This window comes from Neoarius graeffei, chromosome 5, assembly GCF_027579695.1.
Source record: "Neoarius graeffei isolate fNeoGra1 chromosome 5, fNeoGra1.pri, whole genome shotgun sequence".
Taxonomy (NCBI): Eukaryota; Metazoa; Chordata; class Actinopteri; order Siluriformes; family Ariidae; genus Neoarius; species Neoarius graeffei.
The window spans coordinates 85765153-85780444 of NC_083573.1; the positions used below are offsets into that span (position 1 = coordinate 85765153).

Consider the following 15292-nt stretch of genomic DNA (forward strand, 5'->3'; position numbering starts at 1 on the left):
TGTTTTTAATTTTATGGCTGATCGGTGTATATTCGTATTTCAGTAGTACCATACAACAGTTATTATTATAACCACATTCACTGGATATGAGCAATCATGCACTCTGATTGGCTATTCTACTACTAGGCTATCAAGTCAAGTCAAGTCAAGTCAGCTTTATTGTCAAATACAGTTAGGTCCATAAATATTTGGACAGAAACAACATTTTTCTAATTTTGGTTCTGTACATTACCACAATGAATTTTGAACAAAACAATTCAGATGCAGTTGAAGTTCAGACTTTCAGCTTTAATTCAGTGGGTTGAACAAAATGATTGCATACAAATGTGAGGAACTAAAGCATTTTTTAAACACAATCCCTTCATTTCAGGGGCTCAAAAGTAATTGGACAAATTAAATAATTGTAAATAAAATGTTCATTTCTAATACATGGTTGAAAACCCTTTGTTGGCAATGACTGCCTGAAGTCTTGAACTCATGGACATCACCAGACGCTGTGTTTCCTCCTTTTTAATGCTCTACCAGGCCTTGACTGCAGTGGTTTTCAGTTGCTGTTTGTTTGTGGGCCTTTCTGTCTGAAGTTTCGTCTTTAACAAGTGAAATGCATGCTCAATTGGGTTGAGATCAGGTGACTGACTTGGCCATTCAAGAATATTCCACTTCTTTGCTTTAATAAACTCCTGGGTTGCTTTGGCTTTATGTTTTGGGTCATTGTCCATCTGTATTATGAAACGCCGACCAATCAGTTTGGCTGCATTTGGCTGGATTTGAGCACACAGTATGTCTCTGAATACCTCAGAATTCATCCAGCTGCTTCTGTCCTGTGTCACATCATCAATAAACACTAGTGACCCAGTGCCACTGGCAGCCATGCATGCCCAAGCCATCACACTGCCTCCACCGTGTTTTACAGATGATGTGGTATGCTTTGGATCATGAGCTTCGCCATACTTTTTTCTTTCCATCATTCTGGTAGAGGTTGATCTTGGTTTCATCTGTCCAAAGAATGTTCTTCCAGAACTGTGCTAGCTTTTTTAGATGTTTTTTAGCAAAGTCCAATCTAGCCTTTTTATTCTTGAGGCTTATGAGTGGCTTGCACCGTGCAGTGAACCCTCTGTATTTACTTTCATGCAGTCTTCTCTTTATGGTAGATTTGGATATTGATACGCCTACCTCCTGGAGAGTGTTGTTCACTTGGTTGGCTGTTGTGAAGGGGTTTCTCTTCACCATGGAAATTATTCTGTGATCATCCACCACTGTTGTCTTCTGTGGGCGTCCAGGTCTTTTTGCATTGATGAGTTCACCAGTGCTTTCTTTCTTTCTCAGGATGTACCAAACTGTAGATTTTGCCACTCCTAATATTGTAGCAGTTTCTCGGATGGGTTTTTTCTGTTTTCGCAGCTTAAGGATGGCTTGTTTCACCTGCATGGAGAGCTCCTTTGACCGCATGTTTCCTTCACAGCAAAATCTTCCAAATGCAAGCACCACACCTCAAATCAACTCCAGGCCTTTTATCTGCTTAATTGAGAATGACATAACGAAGGAATTACCCACACCTGCCCATGAAATAGCCTTTGAGTCACTTGTCCAATTACTTTTGGTCCCTTTAAAAACAGGGTGGCACATGTTAAGGAGCTGAAACTCCTAAACCCTTCATCCAATTTTAATGTGGATACCCTCAAATGAAAGCTGAAAGTCTGGACTTTATGTCCATGTCCATTATATAACTATAACTTGAATATATTTCAGTAAACAGGTAAAAAAAGAAAATTTGTGTCAGTGTCCAAATATATATGGACCTTACTGTATGCTATACATGCTCGACATACAGCACAGATGAAATTTTATTTCTCTCTGGCCCACAGTGCAAACAGGCAATGCAATAAATAAAAATTGAATAACTGAAATAAACAATATAAACACATATAAACACTCTAGATAAGAAATAGACATAGACTAAACACTCACAGGTGTGTGTGTATTTATATAAATTAGAGCAAAGGACATAAAACAGTCAAGGGCACTTGAGGTATAGCAGGTAAACAAGAAATAAGCAGTATAAACAGTAAACTAATAGCTGTTAAAGTGAGGTAGTGCGGAATAGTGCAAATGAGCGAGGTAAAGTGAAATGTGCAGTCCCTGAGTTCAGTGTGCGAATGAATGTTGAGAGAGTGTGTGTGTGTGTGTGTGTGTGTGTGTGTGTGTGTGTGTGGGGGAGGGGGATTGTGAGGGTGACATGATGTCAGATGCTGAAGGGGGGGGGGGGGTAGGGGTGTGTGCGAGCAGAATCTGTGGCAGGGGGCAGAGGGGGGAGGAGGGGCAGAACAGGGAGGGAGTTGAGCCTCCTGACCGCCTGGTGAAAGAAACTGTCCTTGAGCCTGCTGGTTTTGGCCCGGAGACTCCGCAGTCTCCTCCCCGACGGCAGCAGGCTGAAGAGGCTGTGAGATGGGTGGGTGGGGTCACCTGCAATCCTGATGGCTTTGCGGGTGAGGCAGGAGTTATAAATATCCATTAGAGAAGGGAGAGAGACACCAATGATCCTCTCAGCTGCTCTCACGATGTGCTGCAGAGTCTTGCAGCAGGACACGGTGCAGGCGCCGTACCACACGGTGATGCAGCTGGTCAGGATGTTCTCGATGGTGCCTCTATAGAATGTGTGCATGATGGGGGCCGGGGCTCTTGCTCTCCTCAGTTTGCGGAGGAAGTACAGACGCTGTTGAGCTTTTTTGGCCAGTGATGCGGTGTTGTTGTTCCAGGACAGGTCTTCAGAGATGTGCACACCCAGAAACTTGGTGCTGCTCACCCTCTCCACTGCAGCACCATCGATAGTTAGTGGAGCATGCTGGGTGTGCGCTCTCCTGAAGTCCACAACAATCTCCTTCATCTTCTCCACGTTCAGGCGGAGATTGTTGTCCTTGCACCACATGGCCAGGCGGCTCACCTCACTCCTGTAGATTGTCTCATCGCCATTGTTGATGAGACCCACCACAGTCGTGTCATCCGCAAACTTAATGAAGAGGTTGGAGCTGGATGTTGGTGTGCAGTAGTGGGTCAGCTCATATACCATGAGTAGAGAAAAACAAAATGGCGGCACGTGTTGCTGAACCAACCGAGGATGAAATAAAAACTTGACTCGAAAACAAACCCCCCAAAATATACAAAAAAAAGCAACAAAATATGGAATAAAAGTATTTGATCGTAAGAACGTTTTTTTTTCAAGAATTATTATTATAGCATTTTTCACAAATTGCTACCATCATTTTGTTTGTTCAATGGAAATGATTTTGTCAGACATTTTGGATAAAGTTTTTATTTATCGAATTTGTAAAAAAAAAAAAAAAATGTTGTTTCTCAAAATCCAGTGAATGTGGATAGAATAAAACAGTTATTCCACCCCATCTCGCCATACATTGCTTGTAGCCGAATTGGCACGACGTGCCTCATCAGCTATCAGCTCATGTACGACTCGATTTCATGGAATAACTGTTAAATATACAGGACATACAGGTTACATAAAATACAAACTGTTTACAGATATATTAAAACTGCAATATTTTTATTCACTCTTTCATTACAATACTTATGCTTTCTTAAAAAGGATTCACAGAAAACGTGCCTCTCAAGAATAGTCGGTTGATGTGATGTCTGTCTACTACACTATATGTATGTAATATGCAAATAATGTCTTACTTTTGCATATTGGTCTATGGACTTCCTGAAATGTTACACGGCACAATTTGCAAATGTTCTTATGCTAAGCTTATAAGTCGATATGAGTTCATATTTTCAGATCCACAACACTGGAACTGTCCAATTTGTATAACTATATACAGTGGTGCTTGAAAGTTTGTGAACCCTTTAGAATTTTTCTATATTTCTGCATAAATATGACCTAAAACATCATCAGATTTTCACACAAGTCCTAAAAGTAGATAAAGAGAACCCAGTTAAACAAATGAGACAAAAATATTATACTTGGTCATTTATTTATTGAGGAAAATGATCCAATATTACATATCTGTGAGTGGCAAAAATATGTGAACCTCTAGGATTAGCAGTTAATTTGAAGGTGAAATTAGAGTCAAGTGTTTTCAATCAATGGGATGACAATCAGGTGTGAGTGGGCACCCTGTTTTATTTAAAGAACAGGGATCTATCAAAGTCTGATCTTCACAGCACATGTTTGTGGAAGTGTATCATGGCACGAACAAAGGAGATTTCTGAGGACCTCAGAAAAAGCGTTGTTTATGCTCATAAGGCTGGAAAAGGTGATAAAACCATCTCGAAAGAGTTTGGACTCCATCAATCCACAGTCACACAGATTGTGTACAAATGGAGGAAATTCAAGACTATTGTTACCTTCCCCAGGAGTGGTCAACCAACAAAGATCACTCCAAGAGCAAGGCGTGCAATAGTCAGCGAGGTCACAAAGGACCCCAGGGTAACTTCTAAGCAACCGAAGGCCTCTCTCACATTGGCTAATGTTAATGTTCATGAGTCCACCATCAGGAGAACACTGAACTACAATGGTGTGCATGGCAGGGTTGCAAGAAGAAAGCCGCTGCTCTCCAAAAAGAACATTGCTGTTCGTCTGCAGTTTGCTAAAGACAAGCCTGTGGCTTTTGGAAAAATATTTTGTGGATGGATGAGACCAAAATAGAACTTTTTGGTTTAAATGAGAAGTGTTACGTTTGGAGAAAGGAAAACACTGCATTCCAGCATAAGAACCTTATCCCATCTGTGAAACATGGTGGTGGTAGTATCATAGTTTGGGCCTGTTTTGCTGCATCTGGGCCAGGACGGCTTGCCATCATTGATGGAACAATGAATTCTGAATTATACCAGCAAATTCTAAAGGAAAATGTCAGGACATCTGTCCATGAACTGAATCTCAAGAGAAGGTGGGTCACGCAGCAAGACAACGACCCTAATCACACAAGTCGTTCTACCAAAGAATGGTTAAAGAAGAATAAAGTTAATGTTTTGGAATGGCCAAGTCAAAGTCCTGACCTTAATCCAATCGAAATGTTGTGGAAGGACCTGAAGCGAGCAGTTCATGTGAGGAAACCCACCAACATCCCAGAGTTGAAGCTGTTCTGTACAGAGGAACAGGCTAAAATTCCTCCAAGCCAGTGTGCAGGACTGATCAACAGTTACCGCTGCACAAGGGGGTCACACCAGATACTGAAAGCAAGGGTTCACATACTTTTGCCACTCACAGATATGTAATATTGGATCATTTTCCTCAATAAATAAATGACCAAGTATAATATTTTTGTCTCATTTGTTTAACTGGGTTCTCTTTATCTACTTTTAGGACTTGTGTGAAAATCTGATGATGTTTTAGGTCATATTTATGCAGAAATATAGAAAATTCTAAAGGGTTCACAAACCTTCAAGCACCATTGTATAAATATAATAAACAGCTAACTCATCAATAAATAATACTATGTTTCTCATAGAACAGTAAGACCTCAAAACCTCATACCTGTAAGCTAGGTCTGCTGAGATTGGTAGTATGGTAGCAGGGTTTGCTGGTCATTTGGGCTGTAAAGCCACAGACGTTCTCTATTAGGCTTCTGACATCTGATATAAAGGCTCTGAGCGCCCCCTGCAGGTTCACTCGGGGAAAACGCTGTACTGGCTGAATGCGAATACAACACAGTGGATATCTGTACCATTAGAGTTAAGGACACAAAACAAACTCAAACATTACCAATTGACACACACCAAATCAGAGTACAACAAATGTAGTAAGGTTGTGCAAATAAAACACATGTTTACAGCCTTTTGTTTTCAGTGACGGTTTAGAGAAGTAATTTGAGACTCTGATGACATAATCACAGAGACTGTGCCAGAGACATTGGCGCCAGTATGAATGCAGACAGAACAACAATTCAAAACATAATGGGGTAACTTGTGCACATTCAGCATAAAGACACAAAGTACTGAAACCACAGATAAATCGTTAAGTTTGCATGTGTTTCATAACTGTAGCCTGTCTGACACATCAAGCTTCATGATTGGCTCCGAGTTCACTAAAGCCTACAGTGGTAATTTTAATATGTAATACGCTTGCTGGACAATGCAAATGTGTTTCATGGGAATGTGAGAGACGCAGTGTCTTAAATGTACAAGATGTAGAAAAGATTTGTGGAGGTAAGCATGATAAAGCAGACTTGATTTGGTTGCTGGAAGACGATGGAGGATACGTGAAAAGCTTTTCACCAAGAGGTTTAAAATGCACACCGCAGTACACCACCTCATCCTCATTCAGTGGAGGCAGACAGTAGCCGTACTAAATAAGTTAAAGAGAGAGACAGAGAAGCAAAGAAAAGCAAATAAGGCTGTTGATGATGGCACAAATCAATTAACTTCTGAATCAACATTCAAAAATTTAACAAAATTAATCAAGTTTGTGCTTGTAGATTTTTCTGTCTCAGAAAAACAATGTGTCTTTGTCCAGTTAAGGGCCAGATTCATCCTGGATATGTAGCAAAGGCTTAAGCCAGGAGTAATTGAGTGAGTGGTACGTTACAACCCTCATGAGAGGTGCAGGGTACAGACAGAATAACTTTCAAATCAGCTTTTAAAATATATGAGACAATAAATACACAATCATATTTATTCTATCCACATTCACTGGATATGAGCAATTGCACACTCTGATTGGCTACTCTACTGCTAAGTTATCAGCTCATATAACATGAGCAGAGAAAAACAAAAAAACAAAACCCCAAAAATTGCAAACAAAAAAGAGAAAAGCAACAAAATATGGAATAAAAGTATTTGATAGTATGAACGCATCTTTTTTATTTTTCAAGAATTATTACTGTCGCATTTTTCACAAATTGCTCCTGTCATTTCGCCAGTTTGTTTACATTCCAAGCGGAAATGATTCTGTCAGACATTTTGTGTCAAGTTTTTATTTACTGAATTTGCAAAAAATTAAAATAAAAATGCTCTGTTTCTCAAAATCCAGTGAATGTGGATATAATAAAGCAGTTATTCCACTCAATCTTGTCGTACATGGCTTATAGCTGACAAGGCGCGTATCAACACATATATGACTCAATTTCGTGGAATAACTGTTAAATACCTATGCATAGATATTTACTCATTTAGCAGACTGTCATGTGAATAAACGGACTGCATACACACCAGGTTTGATGCAATCAAAGCGAGAACTTTAAAGGGCATATCATGGGTAAATTCAGGAGCAAGATCAGTGTAATTCTCCTATTTTATATTAAACTTTGGTCAAATATCTGTAACATTCTGCGTTCTCTGCAATTTTTTTACCTTGCGCAATACCAGAAAAATTCAGTTGAAATCAAGCCATTTGAGGCGAATTGGTCCGCCTCTGAAAAAACTTGGCATTTGGATTTCCCGGCAAACATTGATTTTCGTGACGTCGCGTGCGGGACGCCTCCTTCTGAATCCTACGTCAGCGCTGGTTTGTTTATGAGAAAACGACCTGGTGGTTTTCTGCAAATTTCTTCAACGTTATCGTCTAATTATTAAAATGGTTAACAGATGTATCGTAGGAGGGTGTAGCAACACCAATCTTGATGGGATTAGTACTCATCGTTTCCCAAAAGACCGGACAATGAGAGAGAAATGGGAGCGCTTGGTCTACACAGGCTGTGCACTGAAACCGTGCAAAGCTCTCGCAGCCTGCTGGCGCTTCCGCAGATAACGTCACGAATCTGGCTCCAGACTCCCTTGGGATTTTTCCAGACGCGTTTTGTTTTCTGCTGTAGACAGATGGCCTTGTGCAAAATTACCCTTCTGGATGAGCGTGTAAAGGGACATACTTTCATATAACAAAAACAAAAAAACAAAATTGGTCCAGAATATGCCCTTTAAGAGGTGTTGAAAAGAGAAAATCAAAGCACATTGTCCCTTTGTCTCTATGTGTTTTTTCCAGGGTTCTCCGGTTTCCTCCCACCTCACAAAAACAAGCCAGTCGGTGGATTGGCCGAGATAAATTGCTCTTAAGTGTGAATGTGTATACATGGTGCTCCATCCAGGGTGAATTCCCACCTCACACCCGGTATTCTGGGGATAGAGCCACTGCAACCCTGAGAAGTAGAAAGCACTTTGTGAAAGTGAGAGTTATTGCCCAAATAGAGGAGTGCTTCAGTAGCATGCTTTGTGCCAATTATTACCACTGATATACATACAGTATATTTTATGTCTTTGCTGTAGGATATGTACAAATTTGTAAGGAAAAGTCTGACAAAAACTATTTAAATACCACCATCTTAGAGATTTACAAATCCTTTAACAATACCATGTATAGAGTTTCACGACAACTCTGGTACCTGCCACCTCCAGAAGTTTTCTGATGACTCCTCCATTGTTGGATGCATCACCAGAGACAACGAAGAGGGGTACAGAGGACTGATTGAGAGCTCTAACTATGGCCTAATGGTTAGAGAAGCAGCTTTGCTGGTTAAATTCCCTGGACCAGCAGGAATGGCTGAAGTGCCCTTGAGCAAGGCACCTAACCCACAACTCTGGGTATGCTGTACGTTCTGGATAAGAGCATCTGCTAAATACCATTAATGTAATGTAATGCTTCATCACATGGTGTCGCATCAACCAGCTGAAGCTCAACATCAGCAAGACTAAGGAGCTAATGGTAGTTTACCAGAGGAACAAAAGCCTCCCTGTCCCTGTTTTCATTCATGGAGAGGAAGTGGACAGGGTGGACTCCTACAAGTACCTTGGGGTGAAGATCAACAATAAACTGGACCGAAGACACAACACTGATGCCCTCTGCAGGAAAGGACAGAGCAGGCTGTTCTTCCTGAGGAGGGTGAGGGCAGTTTGGTGTGTGCGCAACAAATTCCTAAAGGTATTCTACCAGCCTGTGGTAGCCAGTGTTCTATTCTTTGCTGTGGTGTGCTGGGGCGGTGACATCAGGATTGGAGAGGCCAACAAACTCAATAAGCTGGTGAGGAAAGTCAGCTCTGTGGTGGGTCTGGAGCTGGACAGTCTGGAGTCAGTGGGTGGGTGGGGGGGATGATGGAAAAAAAAAACAGAGCTATCCTGGACAATTCCTCTCATCCTCTCCATGAGGAACTGTGACAATTGGGCAGCTCATTCCACTGAAGAGCAAGACGGAGTGTTTCAGATGCTCATTTTTGCCCACTACTATCAGACTATATAACAACAGTGAAGAACAACTCCCATCATGCTGACACACACACTTCCTTCTGTACTGGACTCATGTGGAACAAGGAGTGGAACAGGGCGGCATGGTGGTGTAGTGGTTAGCACTGACACCTCAAAGCAAGAAGGTTCTGGGCTCGAGCCCAGTGGCTGGAGTGTGTGGAGTTTGCATATTCTCCCCGTGTCTGTGTGGGATTCCTCCGGGTGCTCCGGTTTCCCCCACAGTCCGAAGACATATGGTTAGGTTAACATGGGGCAGCCATGGCCTGAAGGTTGGGCTGAAGTGCCCTTGAGCAAGGCACCGAACCCCCAACTGCTCCCTGGGTGCTGGGTGTGCATAGCTGCCTGCTGCTCGGGGTATGCGTGTGTGCTTAGTGCTCACTTGTGTGTTCACTGCTTCAGATGGTTAAACGCAAAGGAAACATTTCACTGTGATAAATAAAGTCTTCTTCTTCTTCTTTAATGCACACAACGCACATATTCTGTATATTTTCTTCATTTTCTCCATTGCCACAGCATTATATTTTTTCCTCCCTTTTCTAACCTATTATCATGTACCTTATCACATGTTGCACTATTATTCTTACAGTTCCACCACACCTACAACTACCTCACTTCATTGTGTCACTTTATATGGCTCTACACCACTAGTGTATACACACCACTAATGGATGTAGTGCCACGACCATTTCTTGTTGTTTGTTGCTGTCGTTTGTGAGCAATTACCCTTATTTTATTTTTATTCTATTCCTTTTTTACGTTATTCTACATTTATCTATATTTTACCCTGTACTTGAGCTGCTGCAACACCTGAATTTCCCCTCATAGGGATCAGTGAAGAAATATCTTATCTGTACAGGTTAAAAAGTACCGACCATGTAGTTATATATATTTAGGCATTGTCTAAAAGCAGAGCTCCCGACGAATGTAAAATGTGTTTGTAAATAAATAATCCTGTTATTTTTTAAAAAGTAAATTAAAAATAAGCGCTGAATAAAAACCCATCTCTCTTACGTAAATAAAGGTACAGATTTCACTGTCTGGTGGTCAAGTATTTATGAGATACGTTGCCTTGCACTTATGATCAGGTTCCCTGTGGTAGTACACGTGTGTCGTTCATCGTTCGTACGCATATACGGACATCGTATGGTCGCAAAAGCCATCAAAAATCAGGTTGCTGCATTACCATATTCTCTTATGTATGGAGCGCCGCTCCACACGTGATTATGACAATGAACACACTTAATTCTACCTCCACACATACAATGACATAAACCCTGCAATACAGAGCTGTATATGTTTGTATGAAACACTAAAAGGAAGCCTCAAACGTACTGTACATATCCGTACAGAATTAAGCAGCTGTTACAGATTCAGCACATCAGTGCACGGGGTGAGTGCTTGTTTGATATCTCATGGAGTAGTCAGTCATGCCAGGATCTCGTGTGTTAGAGGCCCTGCCAGCATGCAGTGGGTTTGTTTGTGATCAAAGGTTAGGTTTTGACTTCTCTACAAAGTGAATATTCAACACACACACACACACACACAGAGCAAACATGCACACACAGGGAACTACAAAAGATTCAAAACATATAGCGTGTGTTTCAGCGAGCTATCCTCAGTGTAACCGCAGACTTTCAGACGTGAGGTCGAAGGTGAAAAAACCCTTGTAGAAAACAGAGCGAATAGAAAACACATGGTGAACAAAGACCACAAAATAGGAATGCATGAACTCTGCTGGCATTTGAGGGAAAAAAAGAGGATCTAAAGAGAAATACAATACCTTTTGGCTTCATTTAATGACAGACTGAAGGGATAATGTCAAAATAACGATGTGCTGACTGATGATTAACACCATAGTGCATTGTTTATTACAATGAGTAAAAGTCCAAGAAGGGGCTATAAATTAATAGCATTATTTCTCACATTAAATCCATGTTTACAGATAAACAATATGGCAAGGGACTCATTAATTTCATTTTGACATGTTGGCTAATTAGCTCAGCAAGAATATGTGAAAAAGTTTGCTTAGCATCAGTTAAACATGCACAGAAACATTTGGGATTCTCGACCTTAATAAAAGTGGGGTATAATATGCTAAAATAATCAAACGACTCAGCCTGACGGAAAGGATTTCATACCCTTAAAGGAGAAGTCATTGATTAAGAAGAAAGACTTGATATTCGAACTCAACTCAAAAATTACACACCTCCCTTCAGTCCGTGCTGCTTCAGAAGCTCCACCCCCAAATTCATACACATGCATTACCAAGGCAACGATGATTAAAAATTGCCCCAGCTGACCAAAAGAGAAATACGGTGGAATCTAGCGAATGCATCTTTCTCATAGCTGAGGCAAAACAAACATTACGACACAAAACGTCATCAAATAAAGGACATGCAATCACACAATCAATCATTCAAAACGCAAGAAAGTAAAACATAGTCGTTTAGATTGTTTTTACAAAATTACAGTGACCAAAGAGAGGACCGCAGGTCTGTAGGTAAGCTAACAAGAACAGTAACGCTACCTAGCACAGCATTTCGAATGATGCGTCAATCCAAATAACCGCACTGTGCAAACAAACCTGTGTTTCAAGATCTATGTGGCTATAAAACCCTTCGCAAACACTGTACAAACAAATACCATGATCAAGTCAAATGGCTTTATTGTCACTTTAACCATACACAGCTAGTCCAGTACACAGTTAAATGAAACAACGTTCCTCCAGGACCATGGTGCGACATAAAACAACAAAGAACTACATGAGACTAGATCGAACTAAATAAGACTGCACAGGCCTACGCAAAGTGCACATGTACAAACATCGCAAGACAGTACAATAATTATGAAAACAGGACAGCAGTAAAAGTTAAAAAAGGGAAAAAATGACCAGTACACAGTTCTCGTGTGAAGAAAGCAATTAGCAGTAACTATAATCAAGCACCAACTTTTTGCATCATTCCTTGTTAATGTAAACACACAAGCAACCATTGCATGCCTAATGGCAGAGATGCATTTCTGTCTGCATGAAATGAGTGAGCCTGTCTAGCTGAATACACTCCCACTGGGCAGTCTGTTGAAGTCAGATGTAGTCCAGTTTATTGTCCTGGGAGCTGCCGTTGGAAAGTAGGATGGACAGGAGAGCCAGCTGGCTACGGTTTGTTTTTTTTGGCTCCCTCACATATCTACCACTTACGAGTAACCCTCTCTTCTCCAATGACCTTCTTTTCTTTCTTCTTATTTGAAGTTTATTAGTGCTTGGCAAAGAACAACTTGGTGCATTATCACCACCAGCTAATATGGAATATGGATCACAGGCTCTCTCACTCCCACTGCCCCCTTTCCCCTGTCCTGTGCATGAGCAAAACCACCCTCGGCCCCTGTTGGTGATTGACTGGAATAGTGCTATGTGGCTTGTGCCAAGCCACTTTCTTTGTTTCCCATTTAAAGAGTCTGGGCTGTGTGTGAACCCTGGATTTTTTTCAGTGTGCATACAGCCCAGACAGCTAGCAGACTGTGAGGAGATATTAACTGAATTTGACAAAAAGTGTCTTGGATTAAAATTGATGACTGCCCCATAAAGACAAAATTAAAAGATGAATAAAGGCAATTAAATAAAGATTACTAGTGGAGCTCTCATGCGCAAAGCACATGAAGCAGAGCCCCGTACTTAAGAGAATATGTTAATGCTTTGACCTGATTTTTGATGGCTTTCACGATTGTATGTACAGATGAACGACAAACGTGTACCACCACAGGGAACCCGACTGTAAGTGCAAAGCAACATATCTCAAACACTTGACCACCGGACAGTGTAATCTATATCTTTATTTACATAAGATGGATGGGTTTTTATCCAGTGCTTATTTTTAATTTGCTTTTTAAAAAATAACATGGGATTATTTACGAACACATTTTATGGAAAAGATTCACGACACTTTCATATAAAAATAGTTAAAACGGTTTTATTCGTCCACTAGCTTGTTGGACAATTGACGGTTTCTCTCATGTAAAGGCGACAGATGGATGTAAGTGCAGGAAGACTTTTATTGAAAGCTCGCTAACAAACAGATCCAAAACATAGACAAAGGCAGAGTTGAAAAACAGGCAGTGGTTGAGTGAGGCACAGACAGGATATCAGAGGAAATACAATACTCACAGTCCAAAAACACAAACAGGGTCAAAACCAGAAAAGTGATCCAAAATATAAGACTTGGAAATGTTAGACGCAGAGTACAGAGCATATACTTCGCAACGTCTGTATGTTACTGAGAGTCCTTACATGTATGTGCTGTGATTGTGCTCTAATCAGGAACAGGTGCATGGTAATTAGTCCTAATGGTGCTGTGCACGCATGAATGTGAGAGATGCAACCAGACAACTGTTTGACATATCAAGTTTGATACTGGATCGTAACTATACAGTAATGATGTCAAGTGAAAGTGTTGGTTCACTGCTGTCCACCAGGCACCCAGCAGAGTCACACCATAAGAAATGTCGTGGTGTTGTTTCTGGTTTAGGGCATGTGATGTCAAAGAAAGGAATAAATACTGTATGTATTCATAACTGGGATGCATATCTCATTATTGGTATCAGGGTCACAAGACAATGCAGCAATTTATTGACATGAAATACACAACACTACACAATTCGATGGTTCATACGCTGTAATATTCTATTCAGGTTGATTTTGTGCCCTTGCAAATATTTTGCTTATACACTCATCAGGAGCTCTACTTTTAGGCAGTGCCTAAATATCTATATATTATTACTAATACTAAAACATCTCATCTCTCATCTCATTATCTGTAGCCGCTTTATCCTGTTCTACAGGGTCGCAGGCAAGCTGGAGCCTATCCCAGCTGACTACGGGCGAAAGGCGGGGTACACCCTGGACAAGTCACCAGGTCATCACAGGGCTGACACATAGACACAGACAACCATTCACACTCACATTCACACCTACGGTCAATTTAGAGTCACCAGTTAACCTAACCTGCATGTCTTTGGACTGTGGGGGAAACCGAAGCACCCGGAGGAAACCCACGTGGACACGGGGAGAACATGCAAACTTCATACAGAAAGGCCCTCGCCGGCCACGGGGCTCGAACCCGGACCTTCTTGCTGTGAGGTGACAGCGCTAACCACTACACCACCGTGCTGCCATACTAAAACATACTGTATTGATTAGTAATTAATTGAAGATATGAATAGTGAAATATCAGTTCAAATGTTTTGAACATTTTAACTCCTTTCTTGATGACTACAAGCGCCTTTCAAGGTACCCAAGGACACTGAACAGTAAAAAACAAACAATAAAAAGCAAATGTACAATGTAATGTGTGGTCTTTTCTGATGAGCAGAAAAGACCACACAAAACTGCTGAACCTTGAGGCAGATGGACAAGAACAGCAGAAGAAAACATCAGGTTCCACTCTTGTCTCTGGGGCGACAGACGGTACAGGCTCACAGAAAGGGGACAGTTGAAGATTGGAAAAAGACCAGGCTCAGATTTTTTTTTTTAGTTGGGGATCTTTTCTTAATATTTAGGACCCAAGCACCGGACGTGTGAGGCCTCTGGTGTCCACGGGAGGGCGCTGCACCGAGAGGCAAGGCCCTGTTGTTTTCCTAAGGATTCTTCTTCTTCAAGACTTGGCCATTTTTGAGGTGGTTCCCAAGGGCGAAAACTCAAAATTTGGTACACACATCATTCCTGGCCACCACTACTCAAAGATAGAGGCTTGGCACCGGATGTGTCCGGGGGACTCCACAGCGTCCCCACGTCATTTAGACTTTTGCTTGGTATATAGTTTCACCTATCCGTGTGAAATTTGGTCAGTGTGTGGGGTGCCCCAAGACAAACAAAATTGTAATGCACATTGTATTAGCCATACTCAACAGGAAGCGAGTCATTTTTGGTTTTGTGCGTTTTGACACACGTTACATTTTGACATTCTCCTCCTGGGCAGTTTGTTGGATTCATGCCAGATTTGGTATACCAGAGGTGTTCAGGCACATCATCACTGCTTGCGGCTATATTTTTTTGCCTATTATTCCTTATGCTTTGGATTTAAATTAATTTTTAACCTTTTAGAATTCTATATATTTC

At 41.2% G+C, this 15292-nt stretch overlaps 1 protein-coding gene across 1 annotated transcript in view; it reads right to left on the minus strand.

Annotated features, from left to right (window-relative positions):
• LOC132886149 (uncharacterized protein C18orf63-like) overlaps positions 1–15292 on the minus strand; it is a 215411-nt gene that overhangs the window by 20960 nt on the left and 179159 nt on the right. The window contains 2 exon segments of the mRNA XM_060920717.1: positions 5474–5672; positions 6213–6298. Coding sequence (XP_060776700.1) covers positions 5474–5672; positions 6213–6298 — 285 coding nt within the window.